General features: G+C 40.3%; 1 protein-coding gene across 4 annotated transcripts in view; it reads right to left on the reverse strand.

The window, feature by feature from the left end:
* The window catches only part of fred (friend of echinoid), an 804,301-nt gene that overhangs the window by 314,157 nt on the left and 462,502 nt on the right, over positions 1-27,642 (reverse strand). For all 4 annotated transcript variants that reach the window (XM_067767197.1, XM_067767196.1, XM_067767195.1 and 1 more), the window contains exon 3: positions 27,229-27,430. In XM_067767197.1, the coding sequence (XP_067623298.1) occupies positions 27,229-27,430 (202 nt within the window). The remainder of the gene's footprint in view (positions 1-27,228; positions 27,431-27,642) is intronic.

Consider the following 27,642-nt stretch of genomic DNA (forward strand, 5'->3'; position numbering starts at 1 on the left):
CCGGAGTCTGTGTGTGTGTTGTTTCTAGCGATGTGTTCGTTGAACCCGCCCCGGCAGTGTTGGTGGTGGTTGCAGTTGTTTTTCCACGGTCATCTGCGGAGGAGGGTCCCTGCTCGGGCGCCATTTATGAGGTGGGTTTTGTCTAAGGCTGGGGTAACGCTCAGTCAATCCAGAGTCGAGTAAAGGTCCCACAAACCCCTACTGAATAAATACACGATATTTATGTGTTACGAACACACGCACACACGGCTGGAGATATTAGGCGGACAGCAGCTTTCCGTCGCAAGATGGCGAGGGGGCGGAGCGTCGACTAACGGAGGTTCGGTAGGGCGGCTGAACGGGCGGGTAACGGACGGACTGGTACGGCGGTACGGAGGCAGCGGCGGGATAGAAGCAACGGCTTAACTGCGGTAGGATGGCAAGCGGCCAACGGTCGTCGTCGCAGTGGCGGGACGGATGCAGCGGCTTAACGGCGGTAGGATGGCGGACGGCCAACGGTCGTCGTCGCAGTGGCGGGACGGATGCAGCGGCTTAACGGCGGTAGGATGGCGGACGGCCAACGGTCGTCGTCGCAGTGGCGGGACGGGTGCAGCGGCTTAACGGCGGTAGGATGGCGGACGGCCAACGGACGTCGTAGCAGCGGCGTGACGGATGCAGCGGCTTAACGGCGGTAGGGTGGCGAACGGCCAACGGTCGTCGTAGCAGCGGCGTGACGGATGCAGCGGCTTAACGGCGGTAGGATGGCGAACGGCCAACGGTCGTCGTAGCAGCGGCGTGACGGATGCAGCGGCTTAACGGCGGTAGGATGGCGAGCGGCCAACGGTCGTCGTCGCAGTGGCGGGACGGATGCGGCGGCTTAACGGCGGTAGGATGGCGGACGGCCAACGGACGTCGTAGCAGCGGCGTGACGGATGCAGCGGCTTAACGGCGGTAGGGTGGCGAACGGCCAACGGTCGTCGTAGCAGCGGCGTGACGGATGCAGCGGCTTAACGGCGGTAGGATGGCGGACGGCCAACGGACGTCGTAGCAGCGGCGTGACGGATGCAGCAGCCTAACGGCGGTATGATGGCGGACGGCCAACGGACGTCGTAGCAGCGGCGGCACCAGAGGGGCGACGATGCGGCGGTGGGCTACGGAGCGCGTACCAGGGCCGTGGTGAGAGGGGGGGATGGGCTGGCGACGGGGTTTACCTGGACAGCGGCAGCGTGTTCCGGGCGGGATAGGATGGACGTACCAGCGGACTTGTATTGGTCGGTCGGCTTCGGCAGGATCGGGCTGATCGAACGTCTTCGGCAGGCTTGGTAATCGGCGGGGTCAGTCACCTGCGGGAGAAACTGCGAGGACTCGGGTTAGTGCTGATTTCACCGCTGGACACCCCCGCCTCCCTACTTGCACACTAGTAGAAGGTGCGTAAGGGGGGTGGGGTTGTACCAGCCGAGGCGCCGTGGGTCGACCCGTGGCGGAGGGGAAGTGCACCTTAACGGCACAGCGGTAGCCCCTTGTGCGCACGCATCGGCTCACGGCCGAAACCAGAGCTGCGGAGAGGGGGTCGTGCGGTCGTTCGGGCGGCGAGTCATTCCTTACCAGACCAGGACGACGGAGGGAAGGGTAGTCCGAAGACACCACTCGCGTCATCCTGGTGCAGCAGGGGGTGACTCGCGCCACGGCCGCACCCTCTTCTCCCCAGCTAACTAGAGGGAGTGGTTCCTCCGCTCCGGCCAGCCTACTAAAATCAGAGCTGAGGGGGGAGGGGGTTATTTGGTCATTAAGGCAGCGGGCCGCTCAACACCAGGGTGGGCGACGGAGGGAAGGATAGTCCGAAGACACCACTCGCGTCGTCCAGCCCAGGTGAAGGGTGACTCGCGCCATGACAGCGCCCCTTCCGCTCAGTCCGAGCCGCGGGGAGGGGGGTTATTTGGTCATTAAGGCAGCGGGCCGCTCAACACCAGGGTGGGCGACGGAGGGAAGGATAGTCCGAAGACACCACTCGCGTCGTCCAACTCTGGTGGAGGGTGACCCGCGCCATGACAGCGCCCCCCTCCACTCGGCTAGCTAGCCGGAGTGGCAATTTTGTCTTTAAAAAGACAACCACTCCCGCTGGCTCACCTGCGAGGACTGAATTGCAAAAATGCAAATTCAATGTTTATATGGGTGGTGCCGCAAACTGGTTGAGAAGTCAACGCACCATTATTGTGCTTTTTCATTCGTTTGCTATCAGTGGTTGTTGACTATGCTATACAAGTGGTTTTTGGCTATGCTATAGAAACTGGTTGAGAAGTCAACGCACCATTATTGTGCTTTTTCATTGGTTTGCTATTAGTGGTTGTTGACTATGCTATACAAGCATAAGTACAAGTGGTTTATTGTAACGCTACGTTACAATGGTTATGAAAAACAAACGAATGCATACAAAATATTAATATTTGCATACAATTTATTTTTATATGGTGTACGAGTTTGACGTTGGCATTGAATTACAGGACATTTTATTTTTCACGTCACTAAATGTGTTATTGAATAAAACATTGAATTTTATTATTAATAATTTTTTTTTTGTTATTAATGTACTAATAAAATAATCAACCAATTTATTGAGCCCTTTCTTTTGTTTATGATTTATGAGAATTAAATTAAATACTTTTTAGCTGTACAAGTTTTGCTTGGGGCCACTGCATAAAACGATTCCACAAATTCTTAAATGGAGTCGAATGTTTTGAACGTAGGGAATAAATAAGTTAACATCGTCAATGAGTACATTTCGTTATGGCATCCCAATATTTATTAAAACCTGTGTTTTTTTTTCACATCTACTTGTATACGTTTACGCTTAAACTTTATATGGACTGCTAAGCGAAAAACTTTAAATACACCTCTGAAATTGCTGCGCATAAAATTAGTACTACTAAATTTCAATACGCCTTATACTCAGATGTAACTGAAATTTGTGTCTATGTTTCACCATCTGCACAAATTCTATGCGCGTCCACTATTTATTACAACTGATTCAGCTATGTGTTATACACAGCCATTCAACAGAGGTTTGTGTCTCCGCTTTTCTGTACACCCTGTGCTGTAGCTAGTTATTTAACCACTACCGCTAGATGGGTCTCGTAAGCATTATCTAAGAGAGGATAGGCGTTTTTTTCACGCGCAAACGAAACGTATACGTGTGTAAAAAAACACGGCTAATGACAGTTTTGCATGAGTCCAGTTTTTGGCGTTGAAATTGGTTTAGGTTTCGTATATTAAGGTTCACGAAAGTGCACGATTCATTGGTGTCCGTACTTTTTATAAAATTCCCTATATTCAGCCCTCTAATAGATCATTATAAAGTTAAAAAGATTGTGTTAAGGAATTATGCAGTTCAGTACTTATGGTGTATTTGAAAGCTGATTGCTTCCTATTTCTACTACTAATATGTTTTTTTTTTTTTTGTAGTTTGAATTTCGTATGGCTAGTTCGAAAGCTTTAAAACGCCAATTATCCCTCTTATTTAGTATTTATTTTCTTCGGTAAAAGTCTTGCCTTCTAGTTTATTAATATGTATGTATCTGGCATCTACTTCAAACGCTGACACAGCTGCTTTACTGGCGTAGAGACAGGCATAGGGGTAAATTTTATGCCATTACTAGTGTTGGGAACCGTTATATGTTCTTTTTGTTGTGGCGTCATGTATTATCATGTTACATAGCTCTGTTATTCACAGTATCTTTGTTATTGAATTTTATTTAAAATCATCTATTTTTCATTCAATTCATAGTTTTTGTTCAAATTTGTATTTTAAGGCAGTGTGCCAGGCACAAGTCCATTAGTGTTTTCATTAATATGTCGGCAAAAATATTTGACGTAAAAGTTGGGTTTTAAATGGCACCACGCCAGTTTTTAAATCTTACTGATTCCTGTTAGGAGTGAAGCATTGCATCAGGGAAGCATTGCATCTCCTAACTCCGCCAAAAGGCCTGAATGGAACACAGAAGCCAACCTTGAGGCCTATATTAATTTTCAGCTCAACTAAAAAAGCCCGAAAACATTGTAGTTGAGCCGAGGATGACACTGCATGACCACTCAGACGAAAAGACAAGAACGGAATCCGACTAATATTTTTTGAAAAATCACAATGAAACAACAGTTAATGGGTGTCAACTCGATTTGGGAGCAAACTGGTTGTACTTTTCAAAAAATTTGTCAGCCGAGCAAACCTCTTATGATTGAAGCATGATATATATGTAGGCAATTTGTTTGTGTAGTTACCGCTTTTAGACAGTCCAACATAAAATAAAATTTTTAACTAGTTTGCATTTCAATTCGCATACGCTCCAATGTTAAAATGGATTGACAAGCAGCATTGAGTATGAGGTGGGATGAGTAACAAACAAACAGCTAGGCTGAATTGCATAAGGTGTTGATTACTCAAATACCTACATACATATACCTATTTATATGTGGGTATGTTGTTGTTGTTGTAGCAGTGCTTCGCTCCATCCAATAGGTACGACCAATCACAAATTATCATCAATGTACTCAAACGGAAGTCCAAGGGAACTTGCAGTTTCAACAGGGGTGGGACATAATGAGAGGGCTGTTAGAGGCGTTGGTTCCACATTACAATTAAAGAGATGGTTGGTGTCATGTGGGGACACATTGCAAGCGGGGCATACATTATGCATGTCGGGGTTGATTCTGGATAGGTAAGAGTTTAACCTGTTAAAGTATATAGAACGAAGTTGAGCTAGAGTGACTCGCGTTGTCCTGGGGAGTATGCGTTCCTCTTCCGCAAGTTTTGGGTACTGTTCTTTGAGCACTGGATTCACCGGGCAATTCCTGGCATAAAGGTCCGACGCCTGTTTGTGGAGTTCACTGAGGACCTGCTTGTATTTTTTGGGTTCATACGGCTGAGTTCTCAGGTGCCGTATTTCCTCATAACGCTTACGAAGATGACTCCTTAAGCACCTGGGCGGTGTTGGCTCGTCAACCAGATGTCTGTTGGGATTCCCAGGTTTCTGAGTATTCAACAGGAACTGTTTGGTTAGCATCTCATTTCTCTCCCTGATAGGGAGCATTCTCGCCTCATTATGTAGATGGTATTCTGGGGACATAGGAAGACATCTCGTGGCGGTTCTGAGGGCAGTATTTTGGCAGGCCTGTAGCTTCTTCCAGTGAGTGGTGGGTATGTCCTATACTGATATAAACATTTATAAGTATATATATTTGACAAGTAAGGAAGGCTAAGTTCGGGTGTAATCGAACATTACATACTCAGCTGAGAGCTTTGGAGACAAATGTCGGAGTTTTTAAAGTGGGCGTGCTTGTCATCCGATTTGGCAAATTTTTCGAAATTTTCGATATCGAAAACGTGGCCGTGGTTATCGTCCGATTTCGTTCATTTTAAATAGCGATCTGAGACGAGTGCCCAAGGACTTACATTCCAAATTTCATTAAGATACCTCAAAACTTACTCAAGTTATCGTGTTTACGGGCAGGCGGACGGAGTGACGGGCATGGCTAAAGAAATTTCTTTTTTCGCCCATATCATTTTTATGTATAGAAGTCTATATCTATCTCGATTAGTTTATCCTGTTAGAGGGTAGTGTTATACGAATAAAATAAATATACTCTGTGAGCTCTGCTCAGCTGGGTATAAAAATGTGTGCGCCTGCGTGTGACAGGAATGTCAGTGAGCAGCTTAAAAAGCCATCATCAAAAGGACCGTTTTATAATTGTTTTTACATAGCGCATTTACGTTCTTTCATTTCACCAAAATCTGGCTTCTCTTACTAAATTTTACAGCACCTACATACGATTCCCTATTTTTGCCACTCCTCATTGCAACCGCAATAATGGGTGTATTCGTGCCTGGGGTGAAGGTTAAAACTTGTCGCTTTCACAAACCCTGAAAAACCATAACATGCATTCACAAAGATGTGCAATTTCACTGTATTTACCCAATAAACACCGGTGTTTCATTATCCAGCTCGCAAATCGAACAGATTTCTGGATAGATAAAACTCACTTAGGTGATAGCGTACACAACAGTGTTCAGCATAGTACTCAGTGAGGGTTCATGGGTTCTCCCTGCTAAGATTAATCAGTTGGGTTGATACTCACGGGAATATAAACAACTTGGCCCCGTCTTTACCCTGGGCATATAATTGAGTGTTTTTATACTCAGCTGAGCAGAGCTCACAGAGTATATTAACTTTGTTCGCATAACGGCAATCCGTGACGGCATAAACTAATCGAGGTAGATATAGACTTCTATATATCAAAATGATCTGGGCGAAAAAAGAAATTTATTTAGCCATGTCCGTTCGTCTGTCCTTCCGTCCGTAAACACGATAACTTGAGTAAATTTTGAGGTATCTTGATGAAATTTGGTATGTGGGTTCCTGGGCGATCATCTTATATAGCTATTTAAAAAGATCGAAATCGGACTGCAACCATGCCCACTTTTTCGATATCGAAAATTTCGAAAAACAGGAAAAGTGCGATAATTCATTACCAAAGACGGATAAAGCGATGAAACTTGGTAGGTGCGTTGACCTTTTGACGCAGAATTGAAAATTAGTAATATTTCGGACAATGGGTATGGCACCGCCCACTTTTAAAATAAGGTAATTTAAAGGTTTTGCAAGCTGTAATTTGGCAGTCGTTGAAGATATCATGATGAAATTTGGCAGGAACGTTACTCATATTACAGTTTTTGTGCTAAATAAAAATCAGCAAAATCGGATGGCGAACCGAACGCCCACTTTAAAAGAAAAATTTTCTAAATCAAATTTTAACAAAAAATTTAATATATACTGTAATATAAGTAAATTATCTTTACTAAACTTATTTCACGTACTTATCTGAACTCTTGGTATAAAAAATGGCCGAAATCGCCCACTTTTTCGATATCGAGAGTTACGAAAAATGAACAAAATGCCATAATTCTATATCAGATATGAAAAAAGGGAAGGAAACATGGTAATTGGATTGGTTTATTGACGCAAAATATAACTTTAGACAAAATTTGTAAAATGGGTGTGACACCTACCATATTAAGTAGAAGAAAATGAAAAAGTTCTGCAGGGCGAAATCAAAAGCCCTTGGAATCATGGCAGGAATACTATTCGTGGTATTATATATATAAATAAATTAGCCGTACCCGACAGAAGATGTTCTGGGTCACCCTGGTCCACATTTTGGTCGATATCTCGAAAACGCCTTCACATATACAACTCACTTTTAGAACCCTCATTAATACCTTTAATTTGATACCCATAACGTACAAACACATTCTAGATTCACCCCTGGTCCACCTTTATGGCGATATCTCGAAAAGGCGTCCACCTATAGAACTAAGGATCACTCCCTTTTAAAATACTCATTACCACCTTTCATTTGATACCCATATCGTACAAACACATTCTATAGTCACCCTTGGTCCACCTTTATGGCGATATTCCCAAATGGCGTCCACCTATAGAACTATGGCCCACTCCCTTTTAAAATGCTCTTTAATAATTTCCATTTGATACCCTTGTCATACAAACACATTCCATGGTTACCCTAGATTCATTTTCCTAAATGCTGATTTTCCCTTATTTTGTCTCCAGAGCTCTAAGCTGAGTATGTAATGTTCGGTTACACCCGAACTTAGCCTTCCTTACTTGTTTGAACTACTTTGTTTCCCAGTTACTTGAGGTTTCTTATGCATGTGTGCCTTTGTCAGGCCACAGCACTCTGGTTGGCTAGGTAGTCTGTTTCCTGCTTGCTTGTTTTTTATTACCAAATCATTAAAAACTCCAACGCATTTATCCACAAACTTTAGCTTAGAATTAGTCGGCAACGTACACGCGGCTGTCCGACATAATGAGGACAATCCTCGAGAATAAGCCTCATCGTAGGCATGCTCTACCGCAAAATAATATTGTATAGATGTCTGCCTGAAAGGAAGTGGGGTGGCATCCTATTGATATTAATTTCATGAAAGTCGGCTCATACGTAACAGCTCTGTTTTTTTTTTTTTTTTTCTTGATCAAGTTTTGATCCATGCGTGAACCAGACCCCTGAGTCAGGGTCAGTATATGGATTCCCTGTTTGTCAGAATGTTCTGTTCACAATGAACACCTGAAAATATCGTGATACTCTGAGCGTAGGGGGCATTGTATCACGTAGTTGCCATAAGGAATTTTCTATGAATTTTCTTATTACTCTCACATGATCTATCATGTTTCCGATCTTTAGCTCAGAGATATTTTGAAGTCGCGTAGCCAGTGTTGCTTTTTATCAATAAGAAGAGGGAAGGGCAGTTTTTCCACTTATGCCAATACAAACCAATCGATGCAGTTTTCTTAATTCTTTTAGTGCTTTCCTTTGCGTGGTCTTCAGTCACCATTCTAAAGAAGCATAGGTGACTATTAGTTTCACAACAATATAGGTGATAGAGTCGGGCTTAGAAAGTTCCGCTTGGTTTGTTTATAGTAGCATGTAAATGAGCATTCCACGTAAAGGTTCCGTCCGTGTAACTCCTAGATATTTTGCTTTCATTTAAGTTGGATTTTGGCAGTACCCACCGATGGTTCTTCTCCGGGTAGAATGCACTTGGACAATTTTGTTAAGGTTGATGCACAGGGCTTTTTGTATGCAATTGCATACCCTGCGTCATCTGAAATTCATTGGATTTCAGTAAGTTGACAAGGTCATCTATAAATGTGATCCACAAGAAAGGATAGACTACACTTCTTCGAGGGCATCTTCGAGTGGTCACAATTGGCTCAGTAATCTCTTCCAGCTCTAGAGTGATGTTCCTTCTCTTTAGCAAAGTTATCTTCCAACGAATGATCATTGGGCTTATATCCTTGCCAGTCATGTCCTGCTCAATAGCCTAATGTGTCGTGTTACAGAGGCGTCATGCATTAAAAGCGAGAATTTTCTAAAAACATGTGTAGAAAAAATTGAGTGTTGGAAAATGCTCACTTTTAAGCATGATGGGCGGTATTGCGATATTAGGTTTTTTCATATGTAATTTTCCGGATTCTCGGCGAATTCAAGAGCAGTGTAAGAAAATCAGTTTCCGCTAATGCATGTCTTGCTTTTATTTTAAATTTGATAAAAAATATCACACAAAGTGAGTTCACCTCAAATTCCAAGAAATTCCTTTGTGCTGCTTGGTTTAACATAGCTAAGTATGTATGTTTATTAAGGACATGGCAACATGTTCCCGCAAACTGGGACGTAATATAAAATTGCGCCAAAAAAAATGTTAAATAAATGTAGCACAACAGCATAAAAGTCTGCAACAGTAGGAAACAGCAACAATAACAACTGAAGCAACATGCCTCAATCAGTAGAGATATTGCGGTGAACAACCAAAATAACAACAAACAAGTACGAAAGTAAAAAGTGTGGTATCACAAATATATTTCGCAGTTGCACCATCATGAACAGATGTACGCGAGAAACAGGCGATATTACATATGTTTGTGGTCACATTAGGGTGGGCCAAAACAAATACTTTGCTTCCTTTCGGTATAGAGAAAATATTAGCTGTGTTTTTTTACATCTATATACGTTTACGCTTAAACTTTATATGGACTGGTAAGCGTTAAGCTTTACCTACTCTTCTGAAATTATTGTGCAGAAAATTAATACTCCTAAATTTCAATACGCATTATACTCAGATTCAACTCTATGTATTATCTCTGCAAATGGTGTGTGTCCACTATTCACCCGAACCGATTCAGCTATAGTTTATACACTATGTCCAATAGAGGGCTGTGTCTCCGCTTTTCGGTAAAACATGTTCTGTAGCTAGTTGCTGCTAGATTGGTCTCCTAAGCATTACCTAGGTGAGGATAACCGTTTTTTTACGCGCAAACCTAAACGCATATACGTATAAAAAAACACGGATATTGTTCAAGACATCTAAAATCGTAGCCTGTAAAACTTTCAGCTTTTTAATTTAATGTTTAGAGTCGTGTCATTGCGACTTTAGTTTTGCATAAAAACGAATTTTCAAGTTTTTATATAAAGAGTACTAGTGCTCTTACCCTTAGAACCCCAATCTCTGCTTAAATATTCTTATAAGAATAAGAAGGTTCTACAAAAAGTCCCCAAAATAGATTTTTGCTAACTTGACTGGTTTATTAGTTATTCGAGGTTAAAGTTCAATCTTAAGAAGAGGACCATCCTAGTTTTATTGAGCTCCAAAGCTAGAAATACCCAAGAAATACTAAGTAGGTGATAAAACCGTCTTCTGATCAGTCGTTAACCATCACTCCCCATGCAATGACATATTCAGTAGAGGCTCTGTTCACTAGCGGTAGCAGGCCTTGTTTTGCTTTGGTAATTTTGCAGGTATCTGTGGGATACCAATTACAAATTGCCGTTTTCTTGAGATTATTATCGGTCTAACTGATGAAAGTGGCCGGTGCACTACATTATGTTTTACATAAATGTGGAAGATTGATGCCAAATAAGTCGTCTAACAGCAACAGAAGTCCTTTTCTTTTTTTTCTTGAATTGTTAAAACCGGAAATTTTTCAGTGACTCAGTTCATTAAATTTTTCAGAGAGTCTTTATGATCTGACGATAGCTTTGACTGGAAGCAAGGCAAAATAGGAAAATTGGGCGCATCCTTATATTTACGCTGCACATGCTACTATAAAATATACTTTCACTTACACATACATATGGATATCGTTAAATATAAAACGTGGTACACAAAAACAAAAAACTGCATAGGCTGCTCTATTTTCATTCGTTTTTATGGATAAATAGGCGAAATTATTGCACACATCAATCAAAACATGAGTCTATATGTTATTGGCTTTTATGCAATCAAATAACGGTACTTGCACAGTGGGACGCAGCAAGAACTTTTTATTGAAATATTGCTTTTATTTCACTTTCGCAAGTTATATAGATCTAAAGATGGCAGCAGATGGGCAGCGCTATTAAACGCATAATTTGGCTGATGAATATCTGCTTGTTCAGATACATACAGTATCAAACAAACAGGTACAGCAGCGAACAGAAAAATTGCAGATGCATTTTTATACTCAGTTGAGCAGAGCTCACAGAGTATATTAAGTTTGATTGGATAACGGTTGGTTGTACACATATAAAGGAATCGAAATAGATATAGACTTCCATATATCAAAATAAACAGGATCGAAAAAAAAATTTGTTTGAGCCATGTCCGTCCGTCCGTCCGTCCGTTAACACGATAACTTAAGTAAATTTTGAGGCATCTTGATGAAATTTGGTATGTAGGTTCCTGAGCACTCATCTCAGATTGCTATTTAAAATGAACGATATCGGACTATAACCACGCCACTTTTTCGATATCGAAAATTTCGAAAAACAGAAAAAGTGCGATAATTCATTACAAAAGACAGATAAAGCGACGAAACTTGGTAGATGAGTTGAACCTATGACGCAGAATAGAAAACTAGTAAAATTTTGGACAATGGGCGTGGCACCGCCCACTTTTAAAAGAAGGTAATTTAAAATTTTGCAAGCTGTAATTTGGCAGTCGTTGAAGATATCATGATGAAATTTGGCAGGAACGTTACTCCTATTACTATATGTACGCTTAATAAAAATTAGCAAAATCGGAGAACGACCACGCCCACTTTTAAAAAAAAATTTTCTTAAAGTCAAATTTTAACAAAAAATTTAATATCTTTACAGTATATAAGTAAATTATGTTAATATTTAACTCCAGTAATGATATGGTGCAACAAAATACAAAAATAAAAGAAAATTTCAAAATGGGCGTGGCTCCGCCCTTTTTCATTTAATTTGTCTAGGATACTTTTAACGCCATAAGTCGAACAAAAATTAACCAATCCTTTTGAAACTTGGTAGGCGCATAGATTTTATGACGGTAACTGTTTTCTGTGAAAATAGGCGAAATCGGTTGATGCCACGTCCAGTTTTTATACACAGTCTCAGTCTGTCCTTCCGCATGGCCGTTAACACGATAACTTGAGCAAAAATCGACATATCTTTAATGAACTTAGTTCACGTGCTTACTTGAACTCACTTTATCTTGGTATTAAAAATGAACGAAATCCGACTATGACCACGCCCACTTTTTCGATATCGAAAATTACGAAAAATGAAAAAAATGCCATAATTCTATACCAAATACGAAAAAAGGGATGAAACATGGGAAGGTAATTGGATTGTTTTATTGACGCGAAATATAACTTTAGAAAAAACTTTATAAAATGGTTGTGACACCTACCATATTAAGTAGAAGAAAATGAAAAAGTTCTGCAGGGCGAAATAAAAAACTCTTAAAATCTTGGCAGGTATTACATATATAAATAAATTAGCGGTATCCAACAGATGAGGTTCTGGGTCACCCTGCTCCACATTTTGGTCGATATCTGGAAAACGCCTTCACATATACAACTACCACCACTCCCTTTTAAAACTCTCATAAATACCTTTAATTTGATACCCATATCGTACAAGCTCATTCTAGAGTCACCCCTCGTCCACCTTTATGGCGATATCTCGAAAAGGCGTCCACCTATAGAACTATGCTCTACACCCTTTTAAAATACTCATTAACACCTTTCTTTTGATACCCATATTGTACAAACAAATTCTAGGGTCACCCCTGCTCCACCTTTATGGCGATATCTCAAACGGCGTCCACCTATGGAACTAAGGAATACTCCCTTTTAAAATACTCATTATCACCTTTCTTTTGATGCCCATATTGTACAAACAAATTCTAGGGTCACCCCTGGTCCACCTTTATGGCGATATCTCGAAAATGCGACCACCTATACAACAACCACCACTCCCTTTAAAAACCCTCATTAATGCCTTTAATTTGATACCCATATCGTACAAACACATTCTAGAGTCACCCCTGGTCCACCTTTGTGGCGATATTCCGAAAAGGTGTCCACCTATAGAACTAAGCCCCACACCCTTTTAAAATACTCATTAACACCTTTCTTTTGATACCCATATTGTACAAACAAATTCTAGGGTCACCCCTGGTCCACCTTTATGGCGATATCTCGAAACGGCGTCCACCTATGGAACTAAGGATTACTCCCTTTTAAAATACTCATTAACACCTTTCTTTTGATACCCATATTGTACAAACAAATTCTAGGGTCACCCCTGGTCCACCTTTATGGCGATATCTCGAAACGGCGTCCACCTATGGAACTAAGGATTACTCCCTTTTAAAATACTCATTAATACCTTTAATTTGATATCCATATCGTACAAACGCATTCTAGAGTCACCCCTGGTCCACCTTTATGGCGATATTTCGAAAAGGCGACCACCTATACAACAACCACCACTCCCTTTTAAAATCCTCATTAATACCTTTAATTTGATATCCATATCGTACAAACACATTCTAGAGTCACCCCTGGTCCACTTTTATGGCGATATTTCGAAACGGCATCCACCTATAGAACTAAGGCCCACTCCCTTTTAAAATACTCATTAACACCTTTCCTTTGATACCCATATTGTACAAACAAATTCTAGGGTCACCCCTGGTCCACCTTTATGGCGATATCTCGAAACGGCGTCCACCTATGGAACTAAGGATTACTCCCTTTTAAAATACTCATTAACACCTTTCTTTTGATACCCATATTGTACAAACAAATTCTAGGGTCACCCCTGGTCCACCTTTATGGCGATATCTCGAAACGGCGTCCACCTATGGAACTAAGGATTACTCCCTTTTAAAATACTCATTAATACCTTTAATTTGATATCCATATCATACAAACGCATTCTAGAGTCACCCCTGGTCCACCTTTATGACGATATCTCGAAACGGCGTACACCTATAGAACTACGGCCCACTCCCTTTTAAAATACTCATTAACACCTTTCGTTTGATGCCCATATTGTGCAAACGCATTCTAGAGTCACCCCTGGTCCAATTTTACGGCGATATCTCGAAAAGGCGTCCATCTATAGAACTTAGGTCCACGCCATTTTAAAATACTCATTAATACCTTTCATTTGATACCCATATCGTACAAACGCATTCTAGAGTCAACCCTGATCCACCTTTATGGCTATATCCCTAAATGGCGTCCACCTATAGAACTATGGCGCACTCCCTCATAAAATACTCTTTAATGACTTTCATTTGATACACATGTCATACAAACACATTCCAGGGTTTCCCTCGGTTCATTTTCCTACATGGTTATTTTCCCTTATGTTGTCACCATAGCTCTCAACTGAGTATGTAATGTTCGGTTACACCCGAACTTAACCTTCCTTACTTGTTTTCTCTAGGCTTGTTTTCGTTTCTTGATATTTTTTGGAGTAACTCGTTTGTTTTGGTGTTGTGCCTCTCGCTCATCTTCATCGTCTCGTTTTACTCAGGCTCAGTCAATCAAAGGCTTAATATTGTCATTGAGATTTTATGATTTTCTATTGTTTTGTTTTTCTTGCCTATCGTGTTCTTTGTTGTTCCTTTTTTTGGTTACTCAACAAAATGTTTAACGTCGACAGCTGTTTCTGATGTTTTAAATGTCAACGCATAAAGCTGTTATAGTCAATGTTGTGAGCTGAGTTGAGTTTGGTTGCCTACACAATAAATTGTTGTTTTGTAAACTGATTGTGTTATCTTGGTATTGTTATTGTTGTTGTCATGTTATGTATTACAATGTTGTTATTTATATTAACTTTGCCTGCAACTAAAGCCATAGAGTGCGGTCATTGTACATATGTCTGTTTTTAAGTTGGTTTATTGTTTTTTTCCATTTGTTGCTGTTGTTGTTGTTTTAAGTACCTTCCATGGCGCCATTGTTGTTCATTTACTGTTAATCGATAAAAATTAAAAAAACGAATAACTGGACTTTGTTGCTCGGTTGTGTGTCAGGTATATATGCACATTCACACTTAGTAGTGTCCCTTTTACATTTAACTGAGGTGAGCTCTTTACCAGATTTACCGTAATTATTTATGTACATATATCACTTAAGTATAAGTAAGTACATATCTGCAGGCATACCTAGCATTTTAAGTATAATGACTGCCTAGCAAAAAATTGGTGCAATACTTAAGTGTATCTGCAGTATACGAGCCTTATTGGTCAGGGTTACCAGGTTGAAAATGAAATATAGTAAAAACAAGTAAGGAAGGCTAAGTTCGGGTGTAACCGAACATTACATACTCAGTTGAGAGCTATGGAGACAAAATAAGGGAAAATCACCATGTAGGAAAGTAAACCTAGGGTAACCCTGGAATGTGTGTTGTATGATATGTGTATCAAATGTAAGGTATTAAAGAGTATTTTAAGAGGGAGTGGGTAATAGTTCTATAGGTGAACGCCATTTAGGGATATCGCCATAAAGGTGGACCAGATGTGACCCTAGAATTTGTTTGTACGATATGGGTATCAAATTAAAGGTATTAATGAGGGTTTTAAAAGGGAGTGGTGGTAGTTGTATATGTGAAGGCGTTTTTGAGATATCGACCAAAATGTGGACCAGGGTGACCCAGAACATCATCTGTCGGGTACCGCTAATTTATTTATATATGTAATACCACGAACGGTATTCCTGCCAAGATTCAAAGCCCTTGATTTCGCCCTGCAAACCTTTTTCATTTTCTTCTTCTTAATATGGTAGGTGTCATACCCATTTTACAAAGTTTCTTTCTAAAATTATATTTTGCATCAATAAACCAATCCAATTACAATGTTTCATCCGTTTTTTCGTATTTGGTAAAGAATTATAGCATTTTTTTTAATTTTTCGTAACTTTCGATATCGAAAAAGTGGGCGTGGTCATAGTCGGATTTCGGCCATTTTTTACACCAATACAAAGTGAGTTCAGATAAGTACGTCAACTGAGTTTAGTAAAGATATATCGATTTTTGCTCAAGTTATCGTGTTAACGGCCGAGCGGAAGGACAGACGGACGACTGTGTAAAAAAACTGGGCGTGGCTTCAACCGATTTCGTCCTTTTTTACAGAAAATAGTTATCGTCCTAGAGTGTAAGCTCCTACCAAATTTCACAAAAATTGTTAAATTTTTGTTCGACTGATGGCATTAAAAGTATCATAGACAAATTAAATGAAAAAGGGCGGAGCCACGCCCATTTTGAAATTTTCTTTTATTTTTATATTTTGTTGCACCATATCATTACTGGAGTTGAATGTTAACATAATTTACTTATATACTGTAAAGATGTTGAATTTTTGTTAAAATTTGACTTAAAAAAAAACATTTTTTAAAGTGGGCGTGGTCGCTCTCCGATTTTGCCAATTTTTATTAAGCATACATATTGTAATAGGAGTAACGTACCTGCCAAATTTCAGCATGATATCTTCAACGACTGCCAAATTACAGCTTGAAAAACTTTTAAATTACCTTCTTTTAAAAGTGGGCGGTACCACGCCCATTGTCCAAAATTTTACTAATTTTCTATTCTGCGTCATAACTTCAACACACCTACAAAGTTGCATCGCCTTGCCTGTCTTTGGCAATGAATTATCGCATTTTTTCTGGTTTTCGAAATTTTAGATATCGACAAAGTGGGCGTGGTTATTGTCCGATTACGTTCATTTTAAATAGCGATCTGAGATGAGTGCCCAGGAACCTACATACCAAATTTCATCAAGATACCTCAAAATTTACTCAAGTTATCGTGTTAACGGACAGACGGACGGACGGACGGACGGACATGGCTCGATCAAATTTTTTTTCGATACTGGATTTTGATATATGGAGGTCTATATCTAGCTCGACTCCTTTATGTGAGCTCTGCTCAACTGAGTATAATAACAATAACAAGTTAGGAAGTCTAGGTTCGGGCGAAAATAAAAGCAACGGAATAATAGACTTGCTGTGCTGATCCGGAAATAAATAGATCACTGTAGTGCTTTGCAGGCGGAAGTAGTACCCGTAACCAAGCAATATATACACTGAAAGAAAAAAGCTTAAACTGCAGCTGTGTCAACTTTTATGTTGACAGCCAAGCCTTAATTAAGGCAATAACAGCATCCAAAAGGCAAACATAAATCATGAAAAGTTCCTCGCCGGATTCGTAGCCAAGCCTAGCGAAATATTTACGTCTTTTTCTTGCAAAAGAAGGGCAGTTTAGCATGAAGTGATTGCACGGCAACGTCCGTTCCATAGTACTGAGCCATACCGCATTTATCCCTTTATGACAATGCTCCGCCGACGCTCCAGCAACCCAGTGCCTGTTGAGCTGCTATTTTAAAATCGCTAGTACCAACTCATGTTAAGCGATCCACGTAACAGTTGCTAGAAATATCCCTATACCCTGCCACCTAAATTATCTTCAAATAAAAGAAGCTTCTTCCGACCTGCGACTACGTTCGTCAGTGAAGTTTTGGAGCTGTTATAGTTTGAGCTTTTGAGTAGAAGGATAATTATTTAACGCATGAAGCACTTGGTATCATTCCATCCACCGCATCCCTGAAATCTGCGGCTTTAGTTTGGTAGACTCTGCAGTGTTTGAGAAGCCCAAACTTTCGGCTCGTTCCTACGTCCTCTCGAAACTTTCCGTATTTGCTAGACTTACGTACTACATATTTAATATAACCAGCTCAATTTAGTTGGTGTTTACAATTACAGTATCCAGGTTCTTCTCTAGAAGGTTGTGCAAAATGTGCGCGAATTTCCCCCTGAAAAAGATTTCTAAGTCGTGAACATAGTCCATCTCTTTACGGCCTATACATTCGGGGCCTTGGAGTAGTTCGTTAACACTGATGATCCAGCGTTGTATCCCACCTCACCATTTTCTTCCCTCTCCGCTGTGACAATCCTACCAGCCAAAAGTCTGTTGATAAATAAGCTTACAAACGATTCGAGTTCCAATCCTTTATAGGCTTATTATTAATAGTCGGTAATAAATTATTAAAAGCCCCTTCGACGTCAAGCAAGGCATCCAGCAACAACTTCGCGCTCAAATGACCCCTCTTTTCGTTTAAAAAACCCTAATGGGAGCTGTTTCAGTGCCTTTACAATAAAAACATTGCGATGACGATAGCCGCCATACTCCGTCAATAGCGAAGATAGACTGATCCGCCTTAACCCCCTAAGAAAGACAAGAGCTACTCCCTGCCTTCGGAATGAAAGAGACTTTGATCATATTCCGTGGCTTGGAAACATAGCCTAACTTCAAGCAGTTGACGAAGATAGACGCCAGACAGCTGCAAAAGATTTTCAGAAATTTAGCAGCTGCATAGGCCACCGTGGTATGATGGTAGCGTGCTCCGCCTACCACACCGTATGCCCTGGGTTCGCACCCCGGGCAAAGCAACATCAAAATTTTAGAAATAATGTTTTTCAATTAGAAGAAAATTTTTCTAAGCGGGGTCGCCCCTCGGCAGTGTTTGGCAAGCGCTCCGGGTGTATTTCTGCTATGAAAAGCTCTCAGTGAAAATTCATCTGCCTTGCAGATGCCGTTCGGAGTCGGCATAAAACATGTAGATCCCGTCCGGCCAATTTGTAGAGAAAATCAAGAGGAGCACGACGCAAATTGGAAAGGAAGCTCGGCCTTAGATCTCTTCGGAGGTTATCGCACCTTACATTTATTTTTTATTTTTTATAGGAATCAAGCCCTGGAGGCTTATCCCATACAATATCGTCTGCTCCTGGTGGGATGACTACCAACTTTATTTGGACAGCAATCGCTGGCGGTGAGAGGACGAGGAGCGGATTCAATCGGGCGTCAGTTTTGGATCAAGCGGAAAACCGACCGAACCGGACCGAAAACTAAAATGTCCGTTCCGTTAATGGATTGGTGCCACTGCCCATCTGGTTCACAATGGAGTGGCCATGCATATATACACAGTTTCGTTGTTGAAGCCGTGGTGCGAGAGAGACTTCTTCGTCAAGTACTATCGTTCATGCCTATGGAAAAGCCTCACCATAACCGTTTAAACGGTTAAGTATGATAGCAAATATTTACTAATTAGTGCAATTAACACAACCGGTATTTTACGAGAGTTTTTGGCTATTAAACCGTAACAACATTGCTTATTAGCCACAATGGGTGATGTATTGCCCGAAATCCTTAACATTTACATATAAAACATTTAAAAAGTACCCTCTCTTCTCTATAAAAATCTCGTTAACCTATTTTTATACTCAGCGTGCTTTGCGCACAGAGTATATTAACTTTGGTAGCATAACGATTGATCGTAATGGCATACAAGAATCGAGATAATTATAGATCACCATTTATCAAAATGCTCATGAAAAAAGGAATTGATTTAGCCATGTCCATCCGTCCGTTCATCCGTCCGTTTTTCTGTGCACACGATAACTTGAGTAAATATTTAGATATCTAATTGAAATTTGGTATATGAGTTCTTTGGCACCCATCTCCCTTCGCTGTTTAAAATGAGAGAAATCGGAAAATAGCCACGCCCACTTTTTATGTAGAAAACGTTTTGAAAAACACAAAGAAATCTGATTATTAAGTAAATAATACATTGAAATTTTATGGTTGGAATGATATTGAGACTTTAAAAAAAATTTTGAAAAGGTTTTTGAAAATGGGCGTGGAACCGCCCATTTGTTATAAAATCAATACAAATATTAATAACCATAATTAAAAAACTTTAATATTTCATAACGAAGTTCTGCAAAGAGGTTGCCTAGAAATGCTACGAAGAAAAATTTATGAAATAAGTTAAGGACCACGCACACTTTTATATAAAATATTTTTAAAAGGGTGTTGGACGAATTAAATAAGCTGCATGTTTGCACCAAAAGTTGTATATCAATGGCATTTCTTTTTCAAGTGAAATTATAACAATAAATCGGAAAAAAATTAAAATTTTTGAAAACAGGCATGGCATAACCCCTTTATGACTATTTCATTTACAGTTTCGGGAGTCAATGGAAAATTAACTAATCGTAATAAAATTTGAAAAACATACAGTACACTTGGAAAGTATTACAACAAGATGAAAAAAGTTGTTTTTGTCAGTTTATCGTATCATTTATTAAAATATTATTCAGTATTAGTTCTATGGAACGAAGACATTTTTATTAATTTTACTGAAAGATTCATCCAAATTTATAAGAAAACAGTGAGTAGTTTTGTTACTTTAAGCGATTTTCTTGAAAATTGCTTTGATGACTGCAGGTCAAAATTTCGGCATTTTTTCGCTGAGTTTTTGAAGTGTTTGATGTGGAACATTATTCCACGCATCGTTGAAAGAATCCCAGAGGTCAGGAAGGCTTGTTGGCGTTAGATATCTCACACGCCGATCCGATTCTTCCCACGATAGATCGATGGGATTTAAATCGGAAGATTTTGGTGGCCATTCCATTTTATCAAGGTCACCTGCGCTTCGTTCTAAATAAGTAGTAAACTGTTTTGGTGTATGCTTTGGTTTGTTTATCTTGTTCGTAAATGAATCCACGACCAATCAAATTAATACCAGATGGTATTATATACTGTTATACTGCGTTTTTTCATAATTCCTTCAACTTTTTTTAGTTGACCAACGCCAGCGCAGCTAAAACAGCCCCAAATTATCACTGAGCCACCGCCATGTTTCACAGTTGGCACAATGCAATCTGCTTTGAATGTTTCATTGACGCCTATGGTTACCGAAAATTTCGAATTTTGATTCGTGTGACCATAAACCTGATTTCCACTCATCAATCGTCCAATCAATATGTGCTTGAGCGAACTTCAGTCTTTTCTGTTTATTTACTGGCCATAGAACTGGCTCTCTGACAGCAATGCTTCCAATCATACCTTTTTCTTTAAGCCTGCCTTTGACTATCGTGAGCGATATTGGTGAATCCAAGTCTTCATTGATTTCAGCACGAATTTGTAATGCATATTTCCTTCGATTGGCTTTACTTATTGCATATATTTTGTTGTCGATTCTTCAATTTGTCTTTCTTGGTCGACCAGATCGTTTCTGTTAGTATTTTGTCCAGTTTCCCGATATCTTCTAATGGTCGTATGAGCTGAACACAGAGATATTTTCAAAAGTTTGGCTATTTCTCGATAGCTGTTCCTGGTTTTTGCAAAATAATGATTTGCCCTCGTATTTCGATGGATATTTCCTTTCGTTGACCATTTCCAATCTGGAGAACTACAATTCTGAGGCTATTTCAACAACAACATCTTTTTTTATCTTGTTCTAATACTCTCCGACTGTACTGTACTTTCATTGTGGCAGGAAGTACTTCTAGCAATATTTGACGGTTAAGGACTACGCCCACTTCTATATATAAGAGATGCACAATTTTATATAGAATTAAAAATGTAGTATATCTGAAATGAACTGTAAAATTGAAAGTTACGCTGAGAATATAATGTTCGGTTACACCCGAATTTAGACACCCTTACTAGTTCTTCTTATTCCTGTTCATCCTTTATCTCCATCCCACTCCCCCTTCCACTCCAACTCCCTCTCCTACTCTCAGTCTTACTCCCACACCAACTCCCACCCCAACTTTTAATCCCACTTCACCTTACAATCTCACTCCCGCTCTCAATTTGACTCCTACTCAAATTCCCACCCCACTCCCTCTCGCAGTCCCATCCCACTCCTACTCCTACTCTCACCTTAAATTTCACTCCCACTCAAACTGTCACTCCAACTTCCACCCCCATTCTAACCTCCCACTCCAACTCTCGCTCCCACTCTCATTATCATTCCAAGTTTCACTCCAACTCCAAATTTTCAAAGCAGGTCGTTTTTGTATATATATAGATGGTCCTAAAAGTACACTGATCATTTCCCACCCAAAAGAATTCGAAATTTCAAATCTACTGTGACTTTAAATCACGATGCAACCGCTTTCCTATGTACTTATGCAACTGACATAACACGTAATATTATTTCCTTTTAATGCTGATCCATATGCGTATGTGACGATTGGACCCCAGATTTTTATATCTTTCTTTAATCACTTAGAGTTATGCATTTACCGTTATGTTTTCATTTTTGCCCATTCAGCGCGCGCTTATATTTATTACTCAATGCTTTAGCCATTTTAACGGTAAGCAATAAATACACCGTTATACGCGTATGTGCATCAAATTGGCAATAATTCGCACAAATTACGTCAAGTGCTGATTTCATTAGCCGTTCGAATCAACCGATGAAATTGTTGCGGCAACATAAATATGAAAAGGCACACACACACACACACACACACAAAAGCAAATACTCAATAAGAGATATATTCAATCAATTGCATACACATACATATTGTGTACTTATTGTTGTTGTTTTTCCTTTGTTCTTTCCTTTGCAGCACGTTTATTGGCAGGCAGGAAACATTTAAAATGCAACAACAACAAAAAGAAAGAAAATAAACAAGTGGCAGAAAACTTTCAATGCAAACCTGGTAATGAATACGATTTATGACGGCGGTTGGTGCTTTATTGGCGCACAAATGGAAAAATATTAAAATGTGGCAAACAATGGATGCACGTGAGAAAAATGGTCAGGCATCACATTGTCCATTAAATGCGACGCGTGATGAACGTAATGGTGCATTTATTCGGTTGTGTTTTTACTACGTATGTAGAACAATGTATAACAATGTATGCAGGTATAATTGATTAAAATGTCGACGGATTTGTGCACTCATACAGCCAAATGTTCACGTTTGTATGATATTACCCTATAGGAAATTGGTAGCAATTAGATAAGGAATGGATACATGGCCTCTTTAACCAACCAAAGTCTGAGTCCTTAAGGATACAGGGAATTCTCGATCACAAAAAATCACATTATTGATCAAGCATAGGTACATGCACGTAAGTATATACGTTGTTGTTGATGTGGTTGTTGTTGTTGTTTTTGTAGCGACAAGGACACTCCCCGAAGGCCTTGGGGAGTGGTCCATTGCCGGATGCAGATCCGGTACGCTCCGGTACCAAGCCCGACCATCTCGGGAACGATTTGTTATGACCACATGCGACCTTCTAGGCCATCTCGTCCTGCCACCCCTTAGATCCATGAGGAGTTTGGGGTTGCCAGAGCCTTGGCTGTTAATGTAACAGTATTCGCCATGGATAGGTGAGGATAACAATTGGGTTTGGAGAAGCTATATATTGCGCTGGCAAAGGTTGCCCTACACAAGCTTTGAATCTATTTGATATTTTAGTTGCCCCTTATGACAGGCACACCTACCGCGTGTATATTCTAACCCCCTAACCAGCTGGGGTAAGTATATAGGTCGGAAAAGGTTATGTTAAAAGGGCGTGTGTAGAAATTTCTCATACTTCAACTGGATACATTGTGTCTATTGTGAGTTCCCTCAGTGGTTGCCGGATGGCGGTAAATTCGTCCGGCTAGATTACTTCTCAGAGGTCCTCAACGAAAAATTAGCTTTCTCTGATGAGCCTTAGAAGGGGTGAAAGATCCTTTTCCAGACTGTCAAAAATCAGAAAACTGAGTTGTTTGCTGATCTGGAGTACGGCATAGAAAGTGAAGAGCCGACTCCTCTTCTTTCTCATACTCTGCAGAGGGTTGACACGCGTTGCCTTCGGAGCATAGGTGCAAAGGCGCAATGAGTTGTGATGTCACCCGTTAGTATTCTCACTGCAGATTTGTTTAGCGTGAGAAGGAAGCTAACTGCTTTCTTTTCCAAACACGGCCATAACGACGCTATGAGGTTGATCTAGAGTAAGTTTGTTGCTCTAGTCACATATTCCTCGATTTTCTTCAGAGGATAACTCAGCGATGGTCGTTTGGAACTTTTCGCTAAGTGTATGTCCATTTCGCATTTTCTGCCCATCTCGTTTGCAAATTCGTTCCCTGCAATATTTTTGTGCCATGAACCCGGAAAAGGTAGATATTTGGGAGCCTTATGGATGCTAGCGAAGTTCGACACTTCCGCGCGGTATCCAAATGTATCACACTGGATTCTTATGTCTTTAAGGCTTTCAAAAAAGTTCGTTACATTGTTGTCTTAGACCGTATTATTGAGCAGCTGCTCTCTCTATGGCATGAACTTTCACCTGGAAGACACTGCATAAGTCAGAGAATAGTAACTGTATAAAAAATATAACACGAATCAAAACGAAATTTTCAAAATAAGTCTCGTTGTTGATTACCCGTCATCACAAGGTTAGTGAACAAGGGTGGGGATGAAGTGGCTTTTATTTATACGTACTTCAGACCTAGTTAATTAAACGCACTGGAACTACAAAAGTATAGTGACACGACCCCAACAGACATAGTTTCAGTACCCCAGCCCTCCTCCTTACTAAAAAAGTCCCACACTGACTTTGAGACTTTCGATGTTTCCTCCTCTGAAAATAAGCAAAAAACCCTTTGTAATCTTCTTGCTCTGGAAGAGTGCGATTGAAGAATGCTTAACACACTTACTGCGCCTTTTATAACTGTTCTGGTTAGATCAAGTTTGGTTGAGTTATATATATTCCAGAAGAAGGAGCTCTCTTGGAAAGAAGAAAGAGCCGTTGCTAAGAAATGTCGATGTGAAGTAACAATATATGTTCAAATAAGATAAGTCTCAACCCTGGATGAATCTTCTTGAGATCAAAGATATACGAGCCCGACGTTCTTTCGTCTTACTCTGGCAAAATTTAGACGGTCAACATGAAGTGAATCGCGTATTTCCATCATCATTATCTATGCTGAAGTAGCAGGAATGGTTTTCCAGTACACCAATCATCTTGTATGGATGCCTATTCGACAGTACCGCGTCAAGATCCAAACCACCAATGATAGATGGGCCTTGGTGGATTGAATCTCAAACTATCTAAACGAATTAACACCAACTAACCTATCCATTGAGTCGCTCTGTACAGAAGCAACTTAGCACCTTGTCACTTATCCTAGCTCCCAATTCCACACTGTATTCTGCATCCAGTTACGCTGAACTCATGAGGTCTAAAATATCCACGTGAAAGCTTCCCGGAAATCCGTTATCGCATGGTGCCCGCATAGCTAAGCTCAGCGCTTTGGTATTCGCTGATCTGATATATTTAATCATTGTAACATGGCTCATCATCCTATCCACAGAATACTTCATATATACTTCTGGCCAGAAAGATTTTGCTACTTTGAAGCCCATCCGAGCTCCGAATTTCATACAGTCTCCCACGTCCGGTTTAGTTCCACACATGCATGCCAAGGGATGCATGTTAGACTTTTCGGGAATACCACTACTTCCCGGAGCCCACAACAGTAGAGCCCAAGGCTTTGAAAGGTAGCTTAGCTATCCGATTGAATTTTTAAGTATGTTATTGTTGTAACACGCATAGCATTTCATCCACCGAATCCAGCCAATGAAAGGCTTTTCAGTGGCGGAGTAGTTTTCAATTGCAGTTCAAATCAAGCTCTTGGCAGAACCTCCACCAATCTTCTCTTAAAACTTCGACTCTTCCATGAGACCACTGTCCGGTATAAGTCACTCTCTCCAGTTTTCTTTCAATCTGACCGCTTTTGTTCATTGTTTGTGGCATGAAGTCAAATACCAATGCTTTAGTGCCCGAAATTATAAAGTCCATAGTCCCAATAAATTATCTATCTACCTAACGGAGAAGGAACGAACCAGTCGTGGTTGACTGTGTCAAAATAGGGGAAGCTGCACTAGTACCGTCCTTTGATGAGTGTAAATGGAGTTCAGAACGGCTGTAGTTATATGCACTTTAAGGAAGTCATGCTGATGGCTGCATAACCGAAGAATTTCATTTAATTGAGGGGATCAAAACGGCTTTAAATATTTTCGTTACTGACTAAAGAGATAATATCGGTAGATACTGGCTGGGTTTCCGGTCTTTGGTAGTGGGTTCATCCTTGCCATTGTCTGTTATTCTGGAATGGCAAAGGCTTTTAACGACAAGTAGAAAAAATTTGTTAGGCTTCTGATGCCCTCATGGCCAATGTGTTTTAGCATCGGCATAGATTTTCCGTCTGGCGTCTTTAGCTTCTGTTGAGGTAACAGTAAGGTGCAACTTGTCATTCTTGTGTTTATGTGTCCGTTGATTTGAACGATATCTAGCATCAACTGAAATATGCATTGCAAATTGGCTACAGAAAGCACTCGCGCATTTCTTCGAGTCCGACAGAAGAAATTCTAGTCGAATAAATTATTCAAATACTAACTAGTATAAATAACTCCACAAAATTCTAGTCAATGAACTAGAATGTTTGCTGACTACTTTGGCGTTTGACTGCATGGCAGCCCATACCCGCAGTCGCTCCTGCTCGCAATATCCGCTGGAATAGCAACCAAAGCCAAGATAGGCGTTGTCTCATCTCAAAAAGAGAATATGGAGTTTCTAACAGTAGGTTCCTTGCAGCAGAGGAAGGAAACCAAGGCCGGTCTTACTATCTTCACCGATTTTTGGCCTCAAGGAGAGTTTCATGTCCAAACTAATACCTTATTATTTACACCTTATAGAGGGATCCAGCATCAAGAGAGCCCTAAAGCGAAGTTCCTTTATCTCCAGTTCCGTTTTGATAGGGTTGACAATACGTCAAAACGACTTAGCCCACTGGACCACCGCATCCAGAAACATATCAGAAACTCGGTAGCTGCCACTACGAAGAGTAAACTGGACAGAACACTACCCTTTGTTGTGCCTTTGTAGACCGATCCATTGATCCTCACCCATTGCGTCACTTAGTGCCACAATTAGCAAACAACAATTTTAAATTAGCTCAAATATGGCCCCTCGATTCCTTCACCACACAAGACTCTTCGATATACCTGAGCAGGATATTTTTAACCGCTGTTTCAATGTCTGTAAAGGCATCCAGACTAAACTCTGCTATTATCTACAATAGTTTGGTTTCCAATTTCCGTTGTATAAATTAACCAAATGGTCCAGCTTTTTTTTGGGGAAGCATCGAAAGGCAGATTCATTTGAAGTCCACAAGGATAACTCAAGACCTTTCACCTGCTTTAGGAATGAAAGTTGCCTAGACAATAATTCAAGATTTCCAAACGTAATCCATTCTAAGGCAATTATTTAGTGTGTGAGATGGCCATTCAGCAGCAGAAAGTGACGTCATCTGACGCAAAAGACTTATAGAGCTACCAAGAATTAAGGTTCCGTATTAATTGGATTTCTTGCAGGAGGATGATGAGCTTTCCTATAGTTAGTAATCGCTTTCTGAACAATATAAAAGGCAGACCTTTTCCTAGAGGGTGTGATCAGATTAGCAACTAAGTAAAGTACTTAAATCGCCCATATTTATGTTGAAGTGCATTTATTGTGCTTACTTATTACACTTACCTGTAATTTGTGTTCAGTTGCACATCGCCAATGGCTACATTCTCGAATCGCATGGGACAACAATTCCAACGCGCCCAATAAAAGCTAAAGTCTTTGGAGTCATAATGTTCGGTGAAGCGGCATTTCAACACCAAATCAACACCTTCACGCGTATCGAGCGATTCATCGGCATATATGGCATATGGGAGATATGTGGTGAGAGCTGGAAAGAAAAGAGGTGGAGCATATGATTACATAGTCTGTATTTAAAGTAAATTAAATATTGTGGTACACTTCGTATAATGTTTTATAAAGCTTACAATGTCAGGGAGAAGTTTTTTTAAGCAGTAAAAAAACAAAAACATAAATACATAAGGACTGTACTGAAAAAATATTTTATTACTTAAATGTTTCTGTCACATCCGCAGGCCATTT

The sequence above is a fragment of the Eurosta solidaginis genome, chromosome 2, assembly GCF_040869045.1.
Source record: "Eurosta solidaginis isolate ZX-2024a chromosome 2, ASM4086904v1, whole genome shotgun sequence".
In the NCBI taxonomy this organism is placed as follows: Eukaryota; Metazoa; Arthropoda; class Insecta; order Diptera; family Tephritidae; genus Eurosta; species Eurosta solidaginis.